This window comes from Hipposideros armiger, unplaced genomic scaffold, assembly GCF_001890085.2.
Source record: "Hipposideros armiger isolate ML-2016 unplaced genomic scaffold, ASM189008v1 scaffold_110, whole genome shotgun sequence".
Classification (NCBI taxonomy): Eukaryota; Metazoa; Chordata; class Mammalia; order Chiroptera; family Hipposideridae; genus Hipposideros; species Hipposideros armiger.
The window spans coordinates 1,367,827-1,390,911 of NW_017731460.1; the positions used below are offsets into that span (position 1 = coordinate 1,367,827).

Below are 23,085 nucleotides of genomic sequence, written 5' to 3' on the forward strand. Positions count from 1 at the left end.
ATTGTAATACTCAATATATACCAATAACAAAAGATGAATACAAGTCACATTTGACTTCTGCAATTACAAGAGGTGCTCAAAGTGGTTACCATCAGTGTCCAGACACTTCTGATTATGAACTACTGCTTGAGCAGTGCTGACCAAAGTGTCCACTTGTATACATGTTTTTGGCACCCCTGGTATTTATAGATGCTTGTCCCACTGAACTGTGTCAGGTCCTTGGTCACCCCTTGGGTTTTGTTTTTAACTACAGGAATCTGTCTATCTTTAACTGGGCTTGACAAATAAAGATCAGGGGGAGAAATCTGTATCTTCAGTGTTGAGTACTTTGTTCTGGAGTTTCCACTCCTAAGATCCACCTGTCTTCTAGTATTAATCACACCCAATTGTAGTCAGGGTCCCCACCCTTAATGAGCAAAGGGTCAGTTGGGGTATGGGGTATGCACCCATGAAACTGGTGGCGAACTGGTTAGGCCCTGACCTCCTTTGCCCACCATCTTTCTGTGGCTCCTCTGTCCACAACATAGCACAAGTGCTCAGCTGCAGTCAGATAGCCAAGGCCTTGTATGGTCTGGCCACAGCCAACCTCTGTAGACTCTTTTTTTTTAAAAAGATTTTGTTGGGGAATTGGGGAATGGAACATTGTGTTTTTTCTAGGACCCATCAGTGCCAAGTCAAGTTGTTGTCCTTCAATCTTAGTTGCAGGGGGCGTAGCCCACCATCCCATGAGGGTGTCGAACCGGAAACCTTGTTAGGAGCATATGCTCTCACCAGCTGAGCCACCTGTTGGCAGCTCAGCTCGGGTGCAGCTCACTGGCCCATGTGAGAATCAAAACGGTGACCCTGTTGCTCAGAGCTCGCACTCTTAACCAACTGAGCCACTCAGCTGTCCCTGTAGCCTCTTCTTTTTCCACGAACCCTTCCGTGTTTTGTGATCTGGCCACAGGAGACTGTTTTCGCCTTGTCTTCTTTTGCTGTTGTGTCTTTGCTGAGGCTGTTCCTGGAGCCACTTTTCATCCCCATCCCTCCCACCCCCTCCGTAATGGCACTCAGCCATGCCCTTCTCCTAGATCAGGGGTTCTCAACCTGTGGGTCGCGACCCCTTTGGGGGTCGAGCGACCCTTTCACAGGGGTCGCCGGGTACTCGTATGTGGGCATATCTGCATGTGGGCCTGGAGACAGATAGAGGAGCACAGGTGTCTCGGTTCCTAAGACCATCGAAAATATGTGTTTTCCGATCGTCTTAGGCGACCCCTGTGAAAGGTTGAGAACCGCTGCCCTAGATGGATTTGGTGGCGGCTCTTCCTTGCCTCGCTGCCCCTCATTTGTAATGCCCTTTTGTAGTTGTGTCCTTTTTCCCCCTGGACTTGGAGCTCGGAGGGCAGAGGTGTGTCGGGTCCCCTGGCACCCCAGCAGGACAGTGCTTTATGCAGCGTAGGCCTATGGAAGGAAGGCAGCATCAGTGGGGAGCCTTCCTAAGTGCTGCACACCCACCAGGAACAGGGAGGTCGGACCGAATGTTTGAGAACCCCGGCACCACCCCTTTACCAGTGGGTAAGCTTGGCTTGGTCAGAAGGCCTCAGGTTTCCTTCTCACCTGTAAAATGGGGCAGTTAATACTGTCCAACTGGGTTGTTGTGGGAGCTAGAGGTTCCTGTTCTATGGTGAGCTTGCAGGACATGACAGCTGTTAGCAGAGTGGTACCCCATCCAACAGTTCTTTGTTATGGGTGCTTCTGATCCTATTCCACAGATGGAGAAGCCAAGGCCCAGAGAGGCTAAGGCCATTCTTCCCAGACACACAGTAAGAAAGTGGCAGAGTTGGGATTTGAACTGAGGTTCTTGATTCCATGCAGAGGTGCACATTGACCCAAGGGCCTGTCCTCAATCACACCCAGACACACTGAGTCAGGGCCATCTGCAGTGGCTCCAGATTGTCGCCTTCCCTGCCGGTCTCCTGGCCTGGCGCGGGGACTGCCACGTCCGTCTCATGCTAGGAAGTCGATTTGGTTTGGTCTCCTTCCTTCCCCTGTCATGCCTCCCTCGAGGAAGCCAACTCTTTCGTTAGTGTGCCAGGCTGTTGAACTCTCCACTCGTGGGACCGGGGCATATCAGAGCCAGAAAAGGGGCCTCTTAAATCTTGTTAAAAACAGAGACTCCTGGGCTCCACCCAGGACCCATGAATCAGAATCTCCAGGGGTGGGGCCTGGGAATCTGGACTCGAGGGCCCCAAGCAGGGGAATCACTGGCTTTTTTAACCCTTTTATCTTTCTGTTGAAGAAGCCGGGTCTCGGAGATGGGTCTGTGTTGCAGGAGGCCCAGTGAGCCTGGGGTACTGGAAAGCCCTCTCTGGACTTTCTCATCTGGGCTGTGGCTGCCGCCCCTTCCCAGCACTGTCCCCCATTTCTCTCTCCCCATCCCCCAGCCTCAACTCGACAGAAACCCTGTACAATGGAAGTGGTTGCAAATGGGTGTGCAGAGACCTTCTGGAAACACAGGCTCTGCTCGCAGACTTCCTGTGTCTTACAATGTTATCTTCAGAATAGGAAACTTTGCCCCATTTTTGCAACGCACATCCTTTGCCTGAGAGTCTGTGGTGGTGCCGGCCAGCCTGGGCGGGTCACTTCTCAGGCGGAGGCCGGGAGTTGTTCCGACAGCGATGGAGGAAGGACTCTCTCCTTGCTACCCACAAGAACAAACAAACAGACCCTTTTGCAAAAATAATTCATGTTGGCTGGACTCATCAGGATTATTTGTTCCTTGAGCCCCGTGGTATCAAGGACCGAGTCATCCCTCTGAGACAGGAGTCTGAGCCATGAGGCCTGGCCCCGCTGCCTAAGCTCTGGCAAGTGACTTCTGCTCTCTAAGCCTCAGTTTCCTCTCTCATAAAGGGAGGAGGTGGGGCTGAGTGATCCCTAGCCCTGACATTTAGCGATTTCCCAAGAATCCTTTAGATTTCCCTAACTTCCTCCAAGTTTCTCTTGGAAATAAACATGATGTTGCTGTTAGTCTGTTCCACAGCACCCTATAATTTTCAGAGTTTCTACCAATCCAAGAGTGACACCCCCCCTCCCACCGTCCCAACTCTGAGACATTCACATGACCCACTGCGGGTGGTGGGTGGATTCCCCAGGTGACAGAGTCCGTTTTGAATTGAGAGTCGGGAAATGTCCCTCCGAACTCACAGGGAGCGGGGCTGTCCACAGACTTGCAGTTAGCCACAGGCCCGGGCTCGTGACCATCTATAGGCCAGCTGCAAAGAATGTTTATGCTGTTTCCTTTCTTCCCCTCAGAGTGGAAGTCTTAGGGAGGACTATTTTGGTTTGAGGGAGAAAATATGTGTGGATAGCCCACTAAATAACTTGGAACTGACCAGAAGGAATGGTGTTTACAAAAACAAGAGTCTGTCTGATTTCCTTTGACATCTCCGTTACTTTCTCCTGACTTCAGCCTCCAGCACATCCCTCGCCACGGGATTAACTAACTCCTCCAGGAAACCTGTGCTGGTCATCCTTGCACACAGTAGGCGCTTAGCGAGCATGCAAGAGGTGCCTCCTAAGCAAATGTTCTCCTCGAGCATCTCAGTGGCACGTCTGTTGGCTGGACCCCAAACCCACAATGAGTGGTTCTTGAAAACATCCTACCCGCTCTTTCCCTTCAGGGAATTTGCTTTCAGGGTTTCAGGGTGGAGCCCCACATGGTCGAGGCTGGGGCAGAGTAGTTCTCGCAGCTGGGAGGGAGCCATCAGGAGGGGGCGCTTCGGGAAGGTCGATGGTTAGACCCTGAAGTGAATGACCTGCTAGGATGTGGTTCTTGGTGGGTCTTTATAAATAAGTGAGTCAGTCTGCCTGTTTTATGGTAAACGCCTTGAGGAGGGAGAGAGTTGAGCCAAGCGGATGCTCAGATTCCTTATATATGGAGAAGATCCATTTAATCAAACCGCGGGTCAGCTGCAGAATTCATGGTGTCTGAGCGTCCATCTGGTGGTAGGATGCATGTATGTGGCAAGCCCCAGCCTCAGTGTTTTTGTTGGTTTTACCTGATAGTAATTTTTTAAGCCCAAGTGGGAGGTGCAAAGGAGTTGGTAGGGGAGGGAGAGAAAGCATTCTCCAGGACACCTGCCTTCCCTGCCTCAAAAGATGACTCTCCCCCAAGGGACACAGCGGAGAGGTCCTGCTCGCCTTGGGAGCATTTCTGAGGCTGGGTCTATCACCCAGAGCGTGCTCCCAGTCTCTTGGTAATGCAGAAGATGCCTGAAATGCCATGCCCACCAGGGCAGTAGCAGCAGGCCTCAAGTAGGCTGTGGTCTCGGGGGGCTCTGCCGAGCACCTCCAAAACCAGGAGATGGAAGGTGGAGGGAGAACCCTCTTCTGGCCTGGAGGCAGGGCCCGACTCCCTGCGCAAGGTCAGTACCACTCGGAGGGGCTCTGCATTCCTCAGGGGTTAGGCTGGGGGCACTGCGGGGTAGGGCCAGGACAGAGCCACCCTGGGGAGACTGGCGGCTCTGGGTCTCCCTGGCACAGCTCCAGCCCCCACGTGCCCAGAGACTCAGGCGGTTGCTCCTGACTCGGTGGCCTTGGGGATCCGCCTGGCCGGAACCTGCCATTCCCCTGTCAGTGCCGCCTCCCCAACTTGGCAGAGCCGTCTCCTCGAGCTGGAGGAGCCCTCGGTATTTCCAGCTTGGCCCGCTGCCCACCCCTCTGGGGCCTTGCAGTCTGCCCCTCACAGGCCAGGACCAACACACCCTCTCAGCTTGGTGGTTGGCTTCCCAGCCTCACCGCAGGACCTCTTCCCGCCACCCCACACTCCCCATGTGTATCTGTGGGCCCCTCACCTTGCCTGCTCCTCCAAAAATCTTATGGATGCCCTGGAGTTGAAAGTATCTCTTCCTCCCTGGGAGAAAGCATGGGGCCTGGCTAATTTGTGAATCACCAAGGAGGCCATAAACATCTTGGGTTCACCTGCTGCAGTTGGCTGGGTCTCCTGGGAAACACTGTTTTTTTTAAGGTGGGCGTGGAGATAGCTGGGTAGCATGTTGATGTGCCATGCGCTACCACTCTTTCCTGGGCGGCCACTGAAGGATCTGGGGGTCTTGGGGACACTGGAGTTTCAGCCATCCAGGTGACGTCCTTTCCAGATACACTGAAAGGGAACACTGACCACTCAGAGACTCCTCACCAGTTCAGGTGAATTGGGTGGGTGATTGGAAAGAATACTGTGTAAGAAACCAAGTTTTGTGATTTTCAAATACCATAGACTGTGATGCTAACCGGATAATGTTTCCTGTTAGAGGTCATTTGGAGATCTGCTTTAGTGAACAGATAAGAGCGATTTGTAATTGGTATGCCAGTTGTTTATACAGTGCTAGTAGGATAAACAGTTCTCTTGAACCTTATTTATATTTTGCATTTGTTTATCGAAACTTTTTTTTTTTAACTTCAACCCAGCTGCTTTCGGAATTATTACAAACTTGGGATTTATGAGTCCTAATTAATGGTACTTTATTGTATGTGCACAAAAATTTATCTTGGCAGTATGCGTGCTTTATCCAAAAGCCTCAGTGCTTAGGATAAGGGAAGCCTGAAGTGTCCCTTCCCAGAGTCAATGTTATATGAAGACTTGGGGGAGAAGTCGTTTGTCCTATCAGATGAAAAGCAGACATGTTGTGGAGTAAATAAAGCATGAGATTGCTAAGATCTTTCCTGGACTATACTCTAAGGTGTTGAGTCCTGGGGGCATGACTGACTCACTGGACACTGGGTGAGGCTGACTTACTGTGGGGAGTGTGTGGGGCCAGTAGAGGAAGGAGGAAAGGCGGAAGACGACCAAAGGATGCTTGATGGAAATTTCCAGCAACAGCAAATGTTTATGCTTTTTTATAATCCGGTATGTTCCCTGCTGTCATTTTTGCCCTACACCGGTCTGCGGCTTACCTTTGACGTTTCATCCAGCTAGCACTGGCATCAATGGCATTATTTCTAACTGGGAATTAAAGATCTGACTTAGCCTAAGGGTTCGGATGTTAGGAGAACTGTGCTCTGATTTCACAGGCGGCTCTCACTGTCATGGGGGCTACATTTCACACCAAGGTTGGTCGCCTTGTCCTGTTGATTCCCACATTTCTTGGGGTGTTTGTCCATGGAAAGGCCTCCCAAAGACTTGACCCAGACAAAGAGGGGGGCTCACACTTCCATCCTCTTCCTCACCACCCCTAAAGGCACTGAATGACTTTAATAAACCTGAACTCGAGCGTCTCCTACTTCCCCCTCCTCGGCCCCGCTAGCTGTCGTCATTTTCTTCATCCAGTGAGGATAAAGTGAACAGATAAAGTGAGAGGCAGCACCTTTCCTACACACACACACACACACACACACACACACACACACACACACACACACGCCTTGCATATTGGGGGAGCGTATCCCTATTTCACTGACGAGACACTGAGGCACGTTGTGGTTTTATGATGGTGGCACACAGCTTGGATTGGTGCTGTGGGGTGTAGTTGGGAAAAGGGGCTTCTGGGCTTTTGGGTTTTCTGCAGTTATTTTAAACTCTGGTTTTAAGGGTCCTTTCTTGCAGCTATGGCCACAAGCTAGGCCTGGGATGCTGTGAGACGCTTGATGTAACCAAAAGGGCCTGGCCTGTGAGTTCCCCACAGAGGAGGAAGTGGTTAGGTGGCCAGGAATGCAACCTGTGCCTCCCAGATTAATTAATAATTGAGAGCTGGCCCCCAGCCAGGCGGAGCTGTGAGAGATACAGTGAACAAAGAGTGGTTAACTAGAGTGGGGGAAGGAAAAGTTTGACTTTGCCTGTGGCTAAAAGGGAAATTCACAATGGCCATGATTTATGGGCTGAATTACTTGGGATCCTCCTTAGTGGGCCCAACTTGGGCATGTGCTCCAGGAATGCAGACTGGCGGCCTGCAGGGCCATTTGTGCCCACGGGGAAGGGAGGAGGAAGGGGTGGGGGCAGCATGGCAGGCGCCAGCCTCAGTGGAGGAGGCGCGAGTCACACCCGTGGGAGGCGGAGGTGTGGGATGGGAGAAAGCAGGGAGAGTGGGGCCTGCACTGACCGCCTGTTGGAACTAGGTATAGAGTAGAAGTTGCGTGCCAACCAGGACACGCTCTGCAAGGAGGCGTGGAAGGAAGACAGGGTATGGAGTCTGGCTGCCGTCGGTGCAAATTCTGGCTAATTGGCTGTGTGAACTGGGGGGGCTTAACCTCCTTAGCCTCCATTTCCTTCTGTAGGATTTGACTTGGCTCCTAGGATTGTTAAGTGAGGTGAGGCATGTGGACAGTAGGTGCTCAGCAGCAGCTGGATTTCCACAGAATGACTGGAAAGGGCTCTGCAGCAACTCTAAGCAGGGTCATTACTTAGCAAATCTCTGCTGTGTTTGCCAGGCCCATGCATGCCAGGTGTGCGGCTTGCGCGGGAAGACACAGTTATTCAACCCCCGTCCCCAAGAGCCCCTTCACCCCAAACCCCCCTTCGGGCTCCACGGTGAATCGGGGAACGCACTCCTTTCCCCCTCTATCACATGAGGCCCTGTGGCTGCAAACAGCCCTCCGGGGAGGGACGCAGTTCTAGAAGGCACTTGGGCATTGCCATAAGTGGGTTCAGCCCAGGTGTCTTCCTGGGCCCCTTGTCTTTTCTAGAAGCAATCAGGGATTATGAACTGGATAATGGGAAACAAGCCATATGCCCCTCGTTGCTGAACGGTTAGCCTTGGGAATAGAAGAGCGAATAGAAGCACAGTTGGCTGTTGTGACCATCACTCACATTATTGTGTCACTGACTCGAGTTCATGCAGTGTGTGCCCAAGTGTATCCAGACACGGGCTAACGAATTACTTCGAGAAGCAGGAAGCTGTTACTGAGGTGATGGCTCACCTTCCCAAGATGCTTGGGAGGAGGCCGTGAGAGTGGAAGGAGCATCTTCTATGTCAGAAGACATAGATGGGCCCCTGCTCCTGCTTCTTTGTTAACCCTGTGGACCATGGGGCAGTCGCCCAGCCTCTCTGAGCTTTATATACCATAACCTAAAACAGGGTCATTTATGAATGGACTTCGAGAACTGGAGAACCCTCCCCAGTTAAAAACAGCATCCCACGGTTTGATGGTGACTGGACCAGCTTCTTGGCTTGGGCTCGAGGTGCTGTGGGAACCAAGCTTGGCCGCCTCCTGCTTCGGAAACCGGTCTTGGACTTGGGGTTGAGGCATGGGGCCCAGGTCTGTGGGACTGTGCCCACCTGCTGGCCTGATGGTATGAATGGACTGCCTGGCTCCGTCCTTCCTCTGCACCTCCCACTCCAGGGCAAATGTGCCATCCCTTTCCAGGCATCTTGGAACTTGGGCAAGAATGGCACTGAGCAGCTCTAGCTGCTTCCACTGTGCACAGTAGCACAGCCACAAACAGGAGACTGGGTCGCAGGGGCGACCTTCTGCCAAGCTGGTGGGTCATTTTGCAACAATTTTGCAGGGAACATTTAAATCTCATGTTGCTGCGTTCTTTACAGCAAATATTAGTGTTTGATTGTGGCTTAATGATCTCTCCAGTCAATATTAGCTTTTTTGCTTATTATAAAGCACTCCTGTTTGTTCCAGAAATACGTAAGAATGATCAGGCAACCCTTCCTTTAAGAAGATCAAGTATGTAGGGACTCTGCATTCGCTAAAGAGGCCTGGATTATGTGCCTTTGGATTATAAAAGGATATTTTAAAGGAAAGGATTTATTGCAAGGATTATTTTAAAACGGAATGCCCTCACCTCTGGGACTCTAATTTGGGGGTATTTATCCCAAAGTACTCCCTGTTCCCTTCACCCTCATGGACTGAGCAAGCCAGAGAAATGAAGTCCACCCCCGTTGCCAGGTAGGAGTATTTGACTTACAAAGGTCACATGACACTGTCTCCTTGGTAAATAACAACAGGCTGGTGTTCCATGAGGCTGATTTTTGAGAGCTTTGCTAGTAAGAAAACCAGTGCCCCCTCCCCGCCCTCCCACACACACCATTCTTTGACTTTCCCATTCAGAACCATGCTCCCTGTTCCCTTCACCCTCATAGACGTAGCAAGCCAGAGAAATTAAATCCGCCCACCCCCACTGCCTGATGAGATGACTGTAGGCTTTAGGTGGTTTTTTATGAGCCGCTGAAACAAGCCTTACACTAGTAAGCTCACCTGGCCCCACTGGCCAGGCTGCAGCATGAGCATCAGCAAGTAGGCACGTTGCTTCTCTCTCCCTACCTCAAGGTCCTGGCTTCCGAGCATCAGTGGTGTCATCTGTTAAACAGGAAAAGCACTGTTGCTGCGCCTTTTTCAGACCCAGGGCAAACCTGACGGTTTCCCAGCTGCCCTCCGGGTTCTCAAATGTAAAATTCCATCAACACCCCACTGTTGAAAGCACCCTTGTCTAGTGGCACAGTGCCAGGTCCCAGGAGAGGAGGGGCAGAGGTGAGTACAGCCTAATCCTAGGCCAGCCTGCTCACAGGTGGATGGGGTGGAGACACACGCCCCCCCCCCCCCCATGACAACATTATTTAGAGTGTCACAGAGGAGGCTCAGACCCAGGGACTGGGGAAGGCTTCGCAAAGGAGGTAACGTCGGGGTCTTGACAGTTGAGCAGGACTCTGAAAACATTGGGGAACAGGGGAGGACACGCATATGCCTTCAGTGCCAGTTACTGTTTCAGGCCCTTCCCTAACCCCCGCCACCCCTCCGGTGTGAAGCGGGAGGAAAACAGCGCGGAGCAGGCCCAGCCTCATGGGTGCGCAGCGTGTACCTCGCTCAGGCCCCTGCTCAGAACGGGCCTCTGCTCAATTTCATGCTCTGCTTCCACCATTCAAATTCTGAATAAGTTTTGAACAAGGAGCCCTGCATTTCCATTTTGCATTGGGACCCCAAATTAGTAGCTGGTTCTGATACTCCGAGATCTAGTCACCTGCCCATAGTAACAGCCATTAGGATTTGCACCAGTTCACATGTCTCTGCTACCTGTGCTCTCAGGGAGCCTTCCAGATCAAAAGAGAGTGAGATGGACAAAGTACACACAGAGTGGAGTTGTTCAAGACACAGAGAGCTAAGGGACCCCGATAGCAGGAGATGGTGAGGCCAGGGATTTGAGGGGCCCAGCTGGGGGCTAGGGAGGGGGCTCACCTGGTCACCCTCTGGGATGTTTGTGCACCAGTGTGGGTTCCTTGCCCCTGAGAGTTAAGACAGGCTGATTGAGGGCAGTTTTGAGGTACTTTGCGTTTATGGCTTAGTTTCAGGTCCAAGTAGAAGTCTGAGGCAGGAGGCTTGCCAATAAAACTCAAGTTGTATTTGGGAAATAAAAGAAAAATGGAGGTACCCCGAATTCTCCCAGCTCTGGGAACCTGCAGGGCACAGATCCGCACCCCTGCCCCCCTGATGCGTGCCCAGGCTGTCCCCATCCGAACCCCTAAAGGGCCGGTTTTGTTCTCTGGTCTCAGAGTCAAGAGGGAAGTCAAGGTTGGGTTGAATCAGCAAATGTTGGCACCTAAAGCCTAAGATGAAAACCCAGACTCAGCTAAGACGAGAACCCCGAGGATCAGCGAGGGGCCAGGGTTGTCTGTGAATTCAAGAAATGGGTCATTAGCAGTGCAGACCTGCGTGCAGGGAGGCTCGGGGGGCCCCTTCTCTCCTCACACTGACCACCTCTTTCCCTGGGAGCCAGGTACCCAGTTGCATCATCTTGCACAAATAGTGTTGTTTTAGAATCTTTCCAGGGCCAATCTGAAAAGCCAGGCTTTCCCACCCCAGGGGGACTCTCTGGGTAAGAAAACAAACAAACAGACTGAGTCTGACTTTGTGATAAAACAAAAGAGGACTTGGAATGGGAGCAAAGTTCAGAGGCTTTTGTTGCAGAAACTGGTTCCTTCTCAAAAATGTGGGCTGATTTTATAAGCTGCTTACTGCTGTCTCTTCCCCTCGGCAGATAGTCATCACTATCCCCTCCCAGGGCACAGGATCCAGAATTCTCCCACCCAGCTCACCTCCCTGCCAGAGAGCTGAGGGGTTTCCTGGCCCTGCTTCCTGGGGTCTTGTTCTTTCTGCCTCAGGCTGTCGGGTTTCCTTCTGGAGGGCTGGCTGGGCAGGCACGCCAGTGTTTCTGGTGGGGAGGCTGATGGGGCAGATCAGGCTGATGGCAGCCTCGGTGTAGCTCTTTGAAGCTGCAACTGCCTGCGAGTGTTGTTAGGAAGGGAGCAGCTGAGGCCGAGGGAGACCAGCCACTGCTCCCTGGGCCCAGGACACCTGGAACAACCTTGCCAGGGCAGCAGGGCGAGATGAGTGCTAATGGAAGCAGAACCCTGGGTTTCTTCCTCTGGTGGGTCCCCCCTGCCCACCGGTACAGTCGGCCCTGAGGAAACTGTGTGCGGAAGAGACTCTGAGCCGGCCTGTATATTAGAGCCTGGGCAAAAGCTTGTTTTATGTCAGGTTGCAAGATGAGTTTATCTTTTCAGGATTTGTTTGAATACTACATGAGATAAAAGAATGGAAACCTTACCCACCTTGGCCCAGGCTGCCACTTTGTTCCATTGGAGACATGGGGCTGAGCAGGCCGGGGTCAGGGTGCCAAGGCTGAAAGAAAGGCCTCCCTGCAGGGCCCAGCAGGTCTCTCCCTAGAGAACGGCCATTACGGCTCAGCCGGGCGGCCACGGACCATCCTTATACCCGTGTTCTTCCTAAGCCCTTCTAGGCCAGGGGCTCTGAGGACTCACCCAAATAGCCTAGGAAGCAGAGGAGGCCGCACAAAGGGCCTGGTAGAGAGAGGGTGGGCTCGGAGTCAGGCTAGCCAGTAGGGATTCCCACGCTGCCCTGCCGTGTGGCCTCCAACTTGGGGGTTGCCCTCAGAAGGATGATGCCACCTCCTAGACATGGGGGGTTTGGAAGGGAGAGCTGATGATGAGCTCAGACCACCCAGCACCTCCCACCCTCCAGCATCTCAGCCAGAGGTAGCAGCCCTGTCCCAAGATCACGGTTCGTTATTGCAGCACATCTAGAAAAGGATCATTGTGTTTTGGAGGGGTGGTGGGAGTGAGTGGGAGAAACCAAAAAACCAAAAAGGTATGTGTTCACAGGGCTGCGTAGGGGTCCATCCATAGCTGTGATAAGGCACACTATTTGAAATCCCCACTGCCCTCCCTGGAAGGTGGGCAGCATGTACTGAGGCAGTGGCCCCTACATTGCCACATCCAAGGACCCCTTTTAATGTCCGGTCTTTACAGAGCCTCCACATTCTGGCATGGAGTGGACATGGCTGGGCAATTATAGCGCAGCCCCTGCGCCCTCACCCTGCAGCCCTCTGGCGCTGTGTAGCCCACAGGTTGCACCCGTGAGAGTAATGCCGAGTCCCATTCCTAAGCTTAGCTAGATGTGAAATTGAATCCTGACTTTGTAACTTCCTAGCTGAGCACTGTGGACATGCTCGCTGCCTGACTTTCAGGCCTCAGCTCCTGTGTCTTAAAACGGGAATGACTCAGAGGATTAACCAGTATGTCAAGATAGTGCATGTCAAGTGCTTCATACGCTGCCTGCCATTTGGTAAAGGCTCACTAAATGCTGGCTGATTTTTATTATTATTATTATTATTATTATTATTATTATTATTATTATTATTATTGGCTGGTTTGTTTTGTTGTTATCACTACCACTGCTGCTCTTATTATGATTTCCCCTTGATTCTCAGCTCCACTGGCGCAAACAACCTTTGCAGATACTATTACCTAATATGAATACCCTTAGGAAACTATACAGGCTGAGTCAATCTAGTAAGTAATTTATACAGATAACATAGAGGTAAGGCTGTACGGTGGTAGTAATATTAGTAAAAATAATAATAGCTGTCACTTAAGGAGTGCTTATTTTGAACCAGGCATTATTAGACACACTTGAAATTAATCCCAACAGCGCGATGGAGTAAAGCACCGATTGCATCCCCATTTTACAGATTAGGAAACTGAGGTTCAGGGGAGTAAAGTCCCTTGCCTAAGATTTCACAGCTGGTGAGTGGCAGAGCTGAGATTCATATGCAGGCAGATTTGCTCCTGGGCCCATGCTCTTAAGCCAGCCCTGTGCAGGAGACAACTGACCAGTCCTCACCATATGGCTAATTTCCGCTTTGACCTTGGCAAGTCACTTTTTAGCTCTTGGGGCCTCACTTTTTGCATCTGCAAAATTGTGAATTTCGGCCACATGGACTGAGCGTTTCCTCTCTATCGTTCTCTCTTTGCGTTCCTGTCCACTCCCTGTCTTGGGGGTTATTCCCCCAGCAGAGTAGCTGATGGTCTGTCTGGTAAGCACAGTCCTTGGCCTCAGAGACCAGCGGCCAACAGAACCTGTGAGGTGGACCCTGGGCAGGCCTTGGTGGTGGCCAGACCGCCCGTGATGTAATGACCGATTAGGAACTTCCTCTTGGAAGCCAGGCTTCCTCTAGGAGCCAAAGGTGCTGGAGCTGAGGTGGGGGCTGGGGAAGGGGGGGGTGGGAGCGAATAAGAGGAAACTCCTGTCAGCTGGGCTCTGCTTTTGGAAAGAGTTCAGCAGAGAGGCTCAGTCTAAGCTGTTGACCATTAACATGGCCCGTGCACATTCCTTCTCTGCTTTTACTGCCCCAGCCCAGTGGATAAAGGGTTGTTCTCCCCCTCCTTAACAAAGGGGAAAAAAAAGAGCCTCTAATTAATGCTGCATCTCTGGACTTGCTGCAAAACCTGGAGCCGTTTCTGCAGCTTAACATGACAAAGGAAGGTTAAGTGGAAACTCCTTTTCCCCCCCTTAAGTTTGATAACAAAAACTACTTATCTAATGGGCAAACAAGGCTTTTAAAGAGGTGTTAGGTTAACCAGACGCAGGGCTACATAATTACTCCCAGGCCTGGGAGCCGCAGATGAAAAAGCTGCCGGTTGGACTGGAACTTGAAGCCACAGGAATGACATGGGACAGAAGAAAGGCATTTTCCAGGCAGGCCAGAGGCCCCAGTGTGGCCCTGTTGAAAAGGGGATTAGAAAAGCCAGCCCCGGGCTCCTCTCCGATTCTGCCACCAATTTGCTGGGTGACCCTGGGCAAGTCACTTAACCTCTCTGGGCCTCTGAGTCTCCTTTCCCAGCTCTCAGTGGGGGCTGGGTCTGCCTGCCCTTAACTTCTTGCTCACTGAGATGTGCCCCATGCTTTCCATCTAGCCCTAGGAGAGGCAGGGAGGCTGCTGTGGCCCAAGGGGGTGTGAAGCAACAGCAGAGGCTTTGAACACGTAGGAGCACAGGTGGCTTGGCCAGGCCCCTGGGACCAGGAGGACTCTGGGCCAGCCTCCTGCAAATGCTCTGAGCCTTCACTTCCAGATCCCTTAGTGTCTAAGGGAGCGGAGACTTTTAATCTGGGCATATCTCCGGTCCCCTTCACAGGACGGCTGAGGCCACGGCAGTCTGGCCAAATGGAAAGGGGGGAATCACGAGGAAAACAAGCTGCATTGCGTGTGCTCAGGCTTTTGGAGCGTGCAGCCCACGGGGGAGCACACAGGAACGTTCCTGTCCTTTGTTTTGACAGAAAACTGCTGATTCGAAGAAGCTAAAGGCTTTTCTTGGGATTTAAGCTCTCCCTTCCTCCCCCAGACTGCAGTTGGCCTCTTTGGTGCCCAGCACCCCCACAAAATTACACGTTGGGTTCACAGCACCCTCCCTGGGCAGAGAGGCCAAGAGGAAGGAATGCCAACCATTGGAGGGCCTGGCTCCATTGCCTGGGAGAACACCTATTGTGGGCCTGTCTCCTCCAGCCCACCACAGGCATCCACCTCCCTCTGGTGGCAGGAATGTGGGCACCACCAGGAGGCCAGCCACCCCTGCGGGGCCTGGAAACACTGGGGCAGTCCCCTGGGTCACCACTGAGCCCCGCTGAGGCCACTCCAGGACAGCCACAGGGACCTGGCCTGGCAGCACGTTCCTCCTTTTTTCCGTTTTATTTCCTTCAAGGCCTCATACTTAAAGTGAAACGCACAGCTCTTAAGTATATAGGTCATGATTTTTGACAGTGTGTACACCTGAGTTCCCATTATACCAATTAAGATATCAAACATTGCCATTGCCCAGAAAGTTCCCTCGTGCCCCTTGCCAGTCCTCCCCACTCCCCAGAGGTGATGCCTGTTTTGATTTCCATCACCGTAGGTTAGTTTTATCTACTCAAGAATTTTATATAAAATGGAAACAAACAACATATCTTCTGTGGGCCTCTTGGCAGCCCAGGCTTCTTTCATTCAGCATGATGTACGTGGTTGTTGTGTGTTTTAGTAGTGTGTTCCTTTTTATTGATGAGTCGTGTTCCATAGTATGGATGTACCTTGTTTTTGTTTATCCATTATCTTGGTCCATTTGGGCTACTATAACACAATGCCATAGACTAGGTGGATTAAACAACACATTTGTTTCTCTGGAGGCTGGGAAGTCCAAGGTCAAGGTGCCAGCAGATTTGGTGTCCAGTGAGAGCCCATTTCTAGTTTATAGATGCCATTACCCTGCCGTGTCCTGACATGCAGGAAGGGTTAGAGAGCTCTCTGGGGTCTCTTTTATAAGGGCACTAATCCCATCCATGAGGGTTCTACCCTCATGACCTAATCACCTCTCAAAGGCCCCGCCTCTCCTAATACCATCACATTGGGGGTTAGGATTTCAACATGTAACATCTGAAGAGTACACAAACATTCAGTCTATAACATCCGTTCTCCTGTTGATGGACACATGGGCGGTTTTCCAAGATTCGGTGATTATGAGTAGAGCTGCTATGAACATTCACTAAATCACAGAAATTTAGAGCTCATTGCTCAGATGAGAAGACTAAGGCCAGGAGATGGGAGGTGAGTGGCCTGATCAGGGCCAGAAGGAAAGACACCTGGCTGCAGGACTCCTGCCAGATCAGCGCCAGACTGCGTCTCTCCTCCCCTCCTCCCCCCAAAACCTTCCCAGCCGCAACCCAGAGTCTGGCTGGGAACTAGGCCAGGCCCCAAGCAGGGGGTAGTGAGCAGGAGTTTCGGTCAGAGCGCGGTCATCTTTGATGTTGTTCACTCGGGTCTGACTCGCGGGCATTTATTTGCAATTAAGGAGCTGGTTCCTAATTAGGCTGATGGCGGGACCACAGCCTTGGAGCCACAGGGAGAAAAAGATCTGCAAGAGACTGTCCCCTCACACCCTGAGTGGCAGCTCAGGCTGCAGACAGAGAGGCATGGTGGGTGGAGTGGGGCTCTGCCACTGTGGGACGTGCAGAGGGGACCTGGGTTTTGGGGTGCCTGCCTTCTCACGTGCAGACAGCATGTCAGCGTGTGTCAGACACTGCAAGAGATTCAGATACACATATGCACATGTGTGTGTACATAGTGCCACAGCAGTACTTGTCTGTTCTAGACCAGCGGTTCTCAACCTGTGGGTCGTGACCCCTTTGGGGGTCGAACGACCCTTTCACAGGGGTCGCCTAAGACCATCGGAAAACAAAAAGATATTTACATTACGATTCATAACAGTAGCAAAATTACAGTTATAGAGTAGCAACGAAAATAATTTTATGGTTGGGGGTCACCACAACATGAGAAACTGTATTAAGGGGTCGCGGCATTAGGAAGGTTGAGAACCGCTGTCTAGACATTCAGTTATTCGTTGCTTCATTCTTCATTCCTTCCCTTACTGAACACCTCTTTCACCACAGGTACCAGGCTAGGAGCTGAACCTTAACATTTCATAAAGTGCTTTACAGTTTGCAAAGGGCATTGCTGTCCACTGCCCTATGGTAACCTCGCATGATGGTGACCCTGGGTCATGGCCCCCAACATCCCTAAGGAGCCCTGACCTTAGAAGGGTCAGGCCAATGCTGGAACCAGTAAACAGACAGCTGCTTCTTTCTGTACCCAGATGATCTGCTGCCAGAATTTCCAGAAAACCCAAAGATGGGCTGTGTAAGTGAGGCACTCAGGTGTGAATAGGCCCCATGGCACAAATGGGGAAACTGAGGCTGAGGACATTCAGCGGCTTGTCCACGGCCACACGTCCAGTTAGTGGTGAGAGCCTTAGGTCTGTCTCAGCTCTGAAACTTGTAGATCATGTGACAAGCATTAGATTAGAATTCTGAGGTCTCAAGTTCTGGTCCCCATTCTGCCACCCACTACCGTGTGTCCTTGGGTGAGTCATCCTGTACACCCAGGGCTCCCTCTGGGGCACAAGGACATTGGACTCAATTGGTGGTTCCCACAGGCCAGTCTCAGGACTAAGTTTTCATTGGTCCATGATGAAAGAAATCAGGAAATTTCTTTAAATGTATGAACTTTTAAATTTCTGGTTCTGTTACCCTATCAAATTACACATTTTTTTGGTAATTTTGTTAGTGTCAAATTACACTTTCTTTTGTGCTAGTGATAGTAGATGGTTTGGGGGTTTCAATAAGTCCGTACATGACAATAAACAGTGGTAACCCTGTGACATTCCCAACCCCTGTTAAACAGTGCATTGGTTTGCGAAAGCCCAAAGTGTTGGAGCTCCCTGGACGAGGTGCTGTTAGGGAGGTCCCTCAAGCTCTGGAGTCCTGAGACCCTGAGAGCTGGATGAGGGTGGGGAGGCCCCCAGAGCATGGTGATGGCTCAGCTGCTGGCTTGCTCTGGGGATCAGGCCTGAGACCTAAATCCTTGCCCACCGTCCCCTCAGGCCTGAGGCCATCGGTCCCACCTGCTAGGCAGGATTCCGATGGGGATGGGGGTGAGGACGGTGTGCCAGCACTTGGGATGTATTTTAGTTCCTTCCTCCTTCCCTTTTACCGTGTTCCGAGAGCACCCTAGGGATACAGGCAGCCTTGGGACAGAGAGAGAGGACTGAGACACGCCTCTCCTTACTCGAGGGCCTAGCCTGCCAGGGGCACTGACCAACAGCACAGACACCTGCTCAGGCCAAGGGAGAGGCTGCATTTAAGGCTGCAGGCGCGCAGGAGGGAGGGGTCAGAGAGGGCTTTTCTGGGGCAGCAGTCCATCTCCTGGAATTTGGAAGGCTTGGCCAGGAGCCCAGGCCTGATGAGGTGTTACCCAGTCTGCTCAACCTAAGAGGCCGCAAGAGGTGAGGCCTGGCCCAGGCAGTGTCCCTGAGCCAGACAGCTGGGGTAGGCAGGGCCCTAGGACAGCCCTTTGGGGCTCATCCCCAAGCACAGGCTAACATCCCCATGAGGGGCACTGAGAGAAGGCTGGGGGCACAGGTCTTGATTGGGGGGGGTGGGTAGATGATGAGGGGGCATTTGGCTTGGCCAGGGTGAGAGGAGGGGGACAGGAAGCCCTACCTGACCTTGGATTAAAAGCCTTATGGAAGGGGCGGGTGGTTAGCTCAGGTGGTTAGAGCGCAGTGCTCATAACACCAACATTGCCGTTTAGATCCCCGCATGGGCCGCTGAAGCTGCGCCCTCCACAACTAGATTGACACAACGACTTGACTTGAAAATGATGGGTCCTGGAGAAACACACTGTTCCCCAATAAAAAATTCAAAAATACATACATACATACATACATACATACATACATACATACATACCTCATGGGAGCTGGGGAGAGGAAGTACTCCTCTACCCCAGTCCCATTACCCTCACCCCACCCCCACAATGGAGTGGCTATATCCTGGGGCAGAGCTGCCACTTTAAGACTGGGTGGCCTTCTATGAAGCTTATCTGTGAAAAGGGCATAGCAGTAATAGCTCACATGGTGACACTGCAGTGAGTCCTCAGAGAGTAAAGGTCTTCCATTTGCAAGGTGGGAATGACTCACCAGCTTGTGGGTAAGCACCTCTAGGACTCACAGACCAGGAGAGCAGTCATGGTTACAGATAGAGGCTTAGAGAAGGGAAGGGACCAGCTCTGTGCGTGGATTTGGGGGGGGGGTGTCTTCCCGAAGTATGGAGAAGCGCTCCCCTCTGGAGCATGGCCTGGCACTGATGCTGGCTCCAGCACTCACTACTGTGTACCCTCGACCAGCTAGGGCACCTCCCTGGGCCTCAAGTTTCTGCACCTGTGAAATAAGGTGAACCAAGGCTGTTGTGAAGAAGCCACCTAACTCATTCATGCAAGGTACTCAGGGCTGCCTGTCGCCTGTCCTGTTGCCCAGCATTCTCCAGGCACAGCTTCTTTGCTCCCCACCTCTCTGTACTGAGAGCATTACAGGAGTTCTCTTTGCCTGGTGAGAAGGTTGGTCCTGGAGTTTTATGGCTAGGCTGGGATAGTGCTACTTTCCTGGCTCTTGGGAACTCCCAGACCAGTGCCAGATGGATGGATGGAAAGAGGGGCAATGGCTTGGGGTTCCTGGCCGCCCACAGGCTGGGACTGGTCTAGTGCCTGCAGTTTGGTCACCCACCACCTGATCGAGCTGTCTCTCGGCCCACTGGCTAAGGGGCACGTCAGGGAGAACAGAGAGTAGTAGGCCCTGGATGGAGACTGTGAGGCAAAATGATACATCCTCAGGAGCTGGTCTGGGGACCTGTGGCTGGGACCTAAAGCCAGGCATAGGGTAAGGGGCATGCGCTTTGGGGCTGTGCCCAGCGCAAAGCCACAGCAGAGCCGGCAGCCCACAGGCGGTCCCTCACACAGACAGTTTCCTGCTAGGTGTCTAGGCAGGGGGGCCTGTCACCCTGCTGCTCTGGGGCTTCTAAGTGGTGTTAAGCTGAAGGCAGACAGAGCTGACCTCACCCAGGCTCCTGCATGAAGTTGTTAGCAGTGTTTTTCCCCTCAGGTTTGGTTGGACTTTGATCAGTTTCTCTTAGAGAATAGGAGCCATAAAGTGCCTTGCTTGCTGTGTTCTCATCAGGCCTCCAGCAGAATTCTCCGTCTGTGCAAAAGCCCCAGTCAAGGCCTGTGTGAGAACATGGCACCTGGCTGGGCAGTCATGAGTGCTCACCTGCTTCTCAGAGCTGTGAGCTCAAAGGAAAGAGCAGATGTCCAAAGGCTTCAGAATCTGAGAAGCTGTCCCCACATGAGGGCAGTGAGCATGGGGCTGCCCTTCAAGACAGACCCCAGCCTGTCTGTGGTCTCAGGTCTGGTCTCCAAAAATTGTTAAATTCATCCAGACACACAGAGATGCCCCAAGCTGGAGTGAAAAGGGATTCCAGTCATCCTCTAGGCCACCCCTTTGCTGCCTGTGGGGAAACTGAGGCTTAGAGAGGTGCAGCACACAACCGTGAGAGCCGGCAAACTCTGAGTCCCTTGAGGAGCGATTTTCTTCAGCATTAGAGACCTTCAGCTTCTCTGGCTCACAGAGGTGGCTGCAGCTCTGGTGAAAACCTGTACTTCCTGCCAAGAGCCAACTCGAGGGGCACGGGGTAGGGGAGTCAGCACAAAGCTCAAGGCCAATGCTGGGAGCAGTTGGGCAGCCATGACTCCAGGCTGGAAGGGATCCTGAGGCCAACTCCCCTACCCCACCCCACCTTCCTATGCCTAAGTCCCCTCGAGTGGCAATTATTTCCCCTCATAGATTACTTAACCTGGCTCTGTTCAGGTGGAGGCGTGGACTGACCGGTTCAAATCCTATCCATGCCACTCACTAGCTGTGTGGCTTTTGGTAGGCTGCTGGTGTTTGCCAAGTCTTGGATCCTCCTGTAAAAGGAAGAGAAGGTGGCCTCCTCACAGAGTGATGTGATCAGGAGACCCAGTGAGGTCAGGTGCAGAGTAAGAAGTGCAGTGCACAGCACTTGGAGCGTTGTAGACATTCAATGTTTAGTTCCTCCTTTGGGTGTGTGGGTTTTTGTCAGTCTGCTAGTTTGTGAAATTCTATTGCCAGGAGCCTGGTGTGGTTCATGTTTGTGTTCCCAGAGCACCTAGCACACAGTAGGTGCCTTGCTTTCTCTGTAGGCTCATAGCTTCTGTTTTCTCTTTTGTGTGTGTTTGTGTGTATGTGGGAGGGTGTCCTGCTATACGTTAAATTTCCTGAGTTTAACCTGACATACAGTAGGTGCTGGCATGCCTGTTGATTGCTAGAAACACCACCCAACCCCTACCATCCAGGCAGCAGTGCCACTTCTGTTCCCCTCTGCCACCCGCCTCCCCACCCAGAATAAACACCCTGTGCCCTGTGCTTGCCCCCCCAGACGCCAGCATGTCTCCGGATGCCACCAAGCCGAGCCACTGGTGCAGCGTGGCATACTGGGAGCACCGGACACGAGTGGGCCGCCTCTACGCGGTGTACGACCAGGCCGTCAGCATCTTCTACGACCTACCTCAGGGCAGCGGCTTCTGCCTGGGCCAGCTCAACCTAGAGCAGCGCAGCGAGTCAGTGCGGCGGACGCGCAGCAAGATAGGCTTCGGCATCCTACTCAGCAAGGAGCCCGACGGCGTGTGGGCCTACAATCGGGGCGAGCACCCCATCTTCGTCAACTCCCCGACGCTGGACGCGCCCGGCGGCCGCACCCTCGTTGTGCGCAAGGTGCCACCTGGCTACTCCATCAAGGTGTTCGACTTTGAGCGCTCGGGCCTGCTCCAGCATGGGCCTGAGGCTGATGCGGCTGACGGCCCCTACGACCCCAACAGCGTCCGCATCAGCTTCGCCAAGGGCTGGGGCCCCTGCTACTCCCGGCAGTTCATCACCTCCTGTCCCTGCTGGCTGGAGATTCTGCTCAACAACCACAGATAGCGGCAGCCGCAGAAGCAGCGGCCCGCCATCTGCCCCACCTCCAGGGGAGGCCAGTGTCGAGACACAGCCCCCACGGACAAAACCCCTCAAATATCATCTACCTAGATTTAATATAAAGTTTTATATATTATATGGAAATATATATTATACTTGTAATTATGGAGTCATTTTTACAATGTAATTATTTATGTATGGTGCAATGTGTGTATATGGACAAAACAAGAAAGACGCACTTTGGCTTATAATTCTTTCAATACAGATATATTTTCTTTCTTTTCCTCCTCCCTCTTCTTTGTTTTTTTGTTTTGTTTGTTTTTTAAAGAAAATGATACAGCAGAGCTAGGTGGAAAAACCTGGGTTTGGTGTATGGTTTTAAAAATATTAATGCCCAGACAAAAAGCTAATACCAGTCACTCGTTGATAATAAAGTATTCGCATTATGTTTTTTTTTTTTTTTAAACTGTCTTCCTTTTAACAAAGAGGGACATGTAGTGCTTCAGTGAGTGTCTGACCCATCAGGCATCCTGTAACTCGATTGGTCCTTTACCAGATAAAGATTAGAGGGAAAAAATTAAAAAGGGAGGAAGGACATATGTTTACTCTTAAGGCCACAGGAGGTTCTGCTGTTCCTTCCTGTCTGTGACTGTGGTATGTCCACAGGATGGGGAGAAAGAGGGAGTGTGCATGGGCCCTCCAACCAGGGTGAGCTCTCCCAGTCTGATGGGGGAGGCGCATGCTGTGTCCCGAAGAAGCTCTCAGTCTGATGGTGGAGACTCAGGTCCATGCCTCCCATCTCCAAGCTATACACAAGCTAGAAGAAGAGACTATTTCTTACCACTCTGGAGAAATGGCCGGCGCGAGAAAGACTAGGATGGTGGGCCTTAGGCTCACCTACCATGGTGTAGAACCCGCATGAGCCCCAGGGTGAAGTTCCTCTTGGGACCTAGCCAAGCGACCCTCCCAGCCCGCACCAACTAGCTCAGAACCTGCCCATCTGGGGCTGCATTTGTGATTTATGCAAAAGCAAGTGGTGTCTTTCTACTCTATAAGAGGGGAAAGTTGAGGTCCTGGAAGGGTAAATGGCTAGCTCATGACAGATCTAGGTTAGAAGTTACATTTAATTGTAGGACCAGAGCCATATTAAATCCGTTTTCTCTCTTGAGAAAACTCAAAAAAGAAGGCCGCCTTGGCCAAATAACTAAGGGGAATGTTATATTATACAATATATCTTCTTTCTTGGAGATTTCTATCAGCATAGTAAATGCCCTGAGAAGACCTATGGATTATCTATTGCTGCATAATAAATTAACTAAAATTTAGTAGCTTGAAACAACTAACTTTTATTGTCTCCCAGTTCCTGCATTCAGGAATGCAGGAGCAGCTGAGCTGGGTGGTTCTGGTTCAGGGTTTCATGAGGTTGCAGTTGAGCTGTTGGCCAGGGCTATAGTCACCT

The 23,085-nt window shown here is 51.9% G+C and overlaps 1 protein-coding gene across 2 annotated transcripts in view; it reads left to right on the forward strand.

Moving 5' to 3' along the window:
• The window catches only part of SMAD6 (SMAD family member 6), a 78,194-nt gene extending 56,111 nt beyond the window's left edge, over positions 1-22,083 (forward strand). The window contains exon 3 of one of the 2 annotated variants that reach the window (XM_019647361.1): positions 21,091-22,077. In XM_019647361.1, coding sequence (XP_019502906.1) covers positions 21,091-21,632 — 542 coding nt within the window. In that variant the 3' untranslated portion in view covers positions 21,633-22,077. Of the gene's footprint in view, positions 1-21,090 lie in introns of both variants that reach the window. The other variant, XM_019647360.1, reaches the window with a different exon arrangement.
• Positions 22,084-23,085: the final 1,002 nt, after the last annotated feature.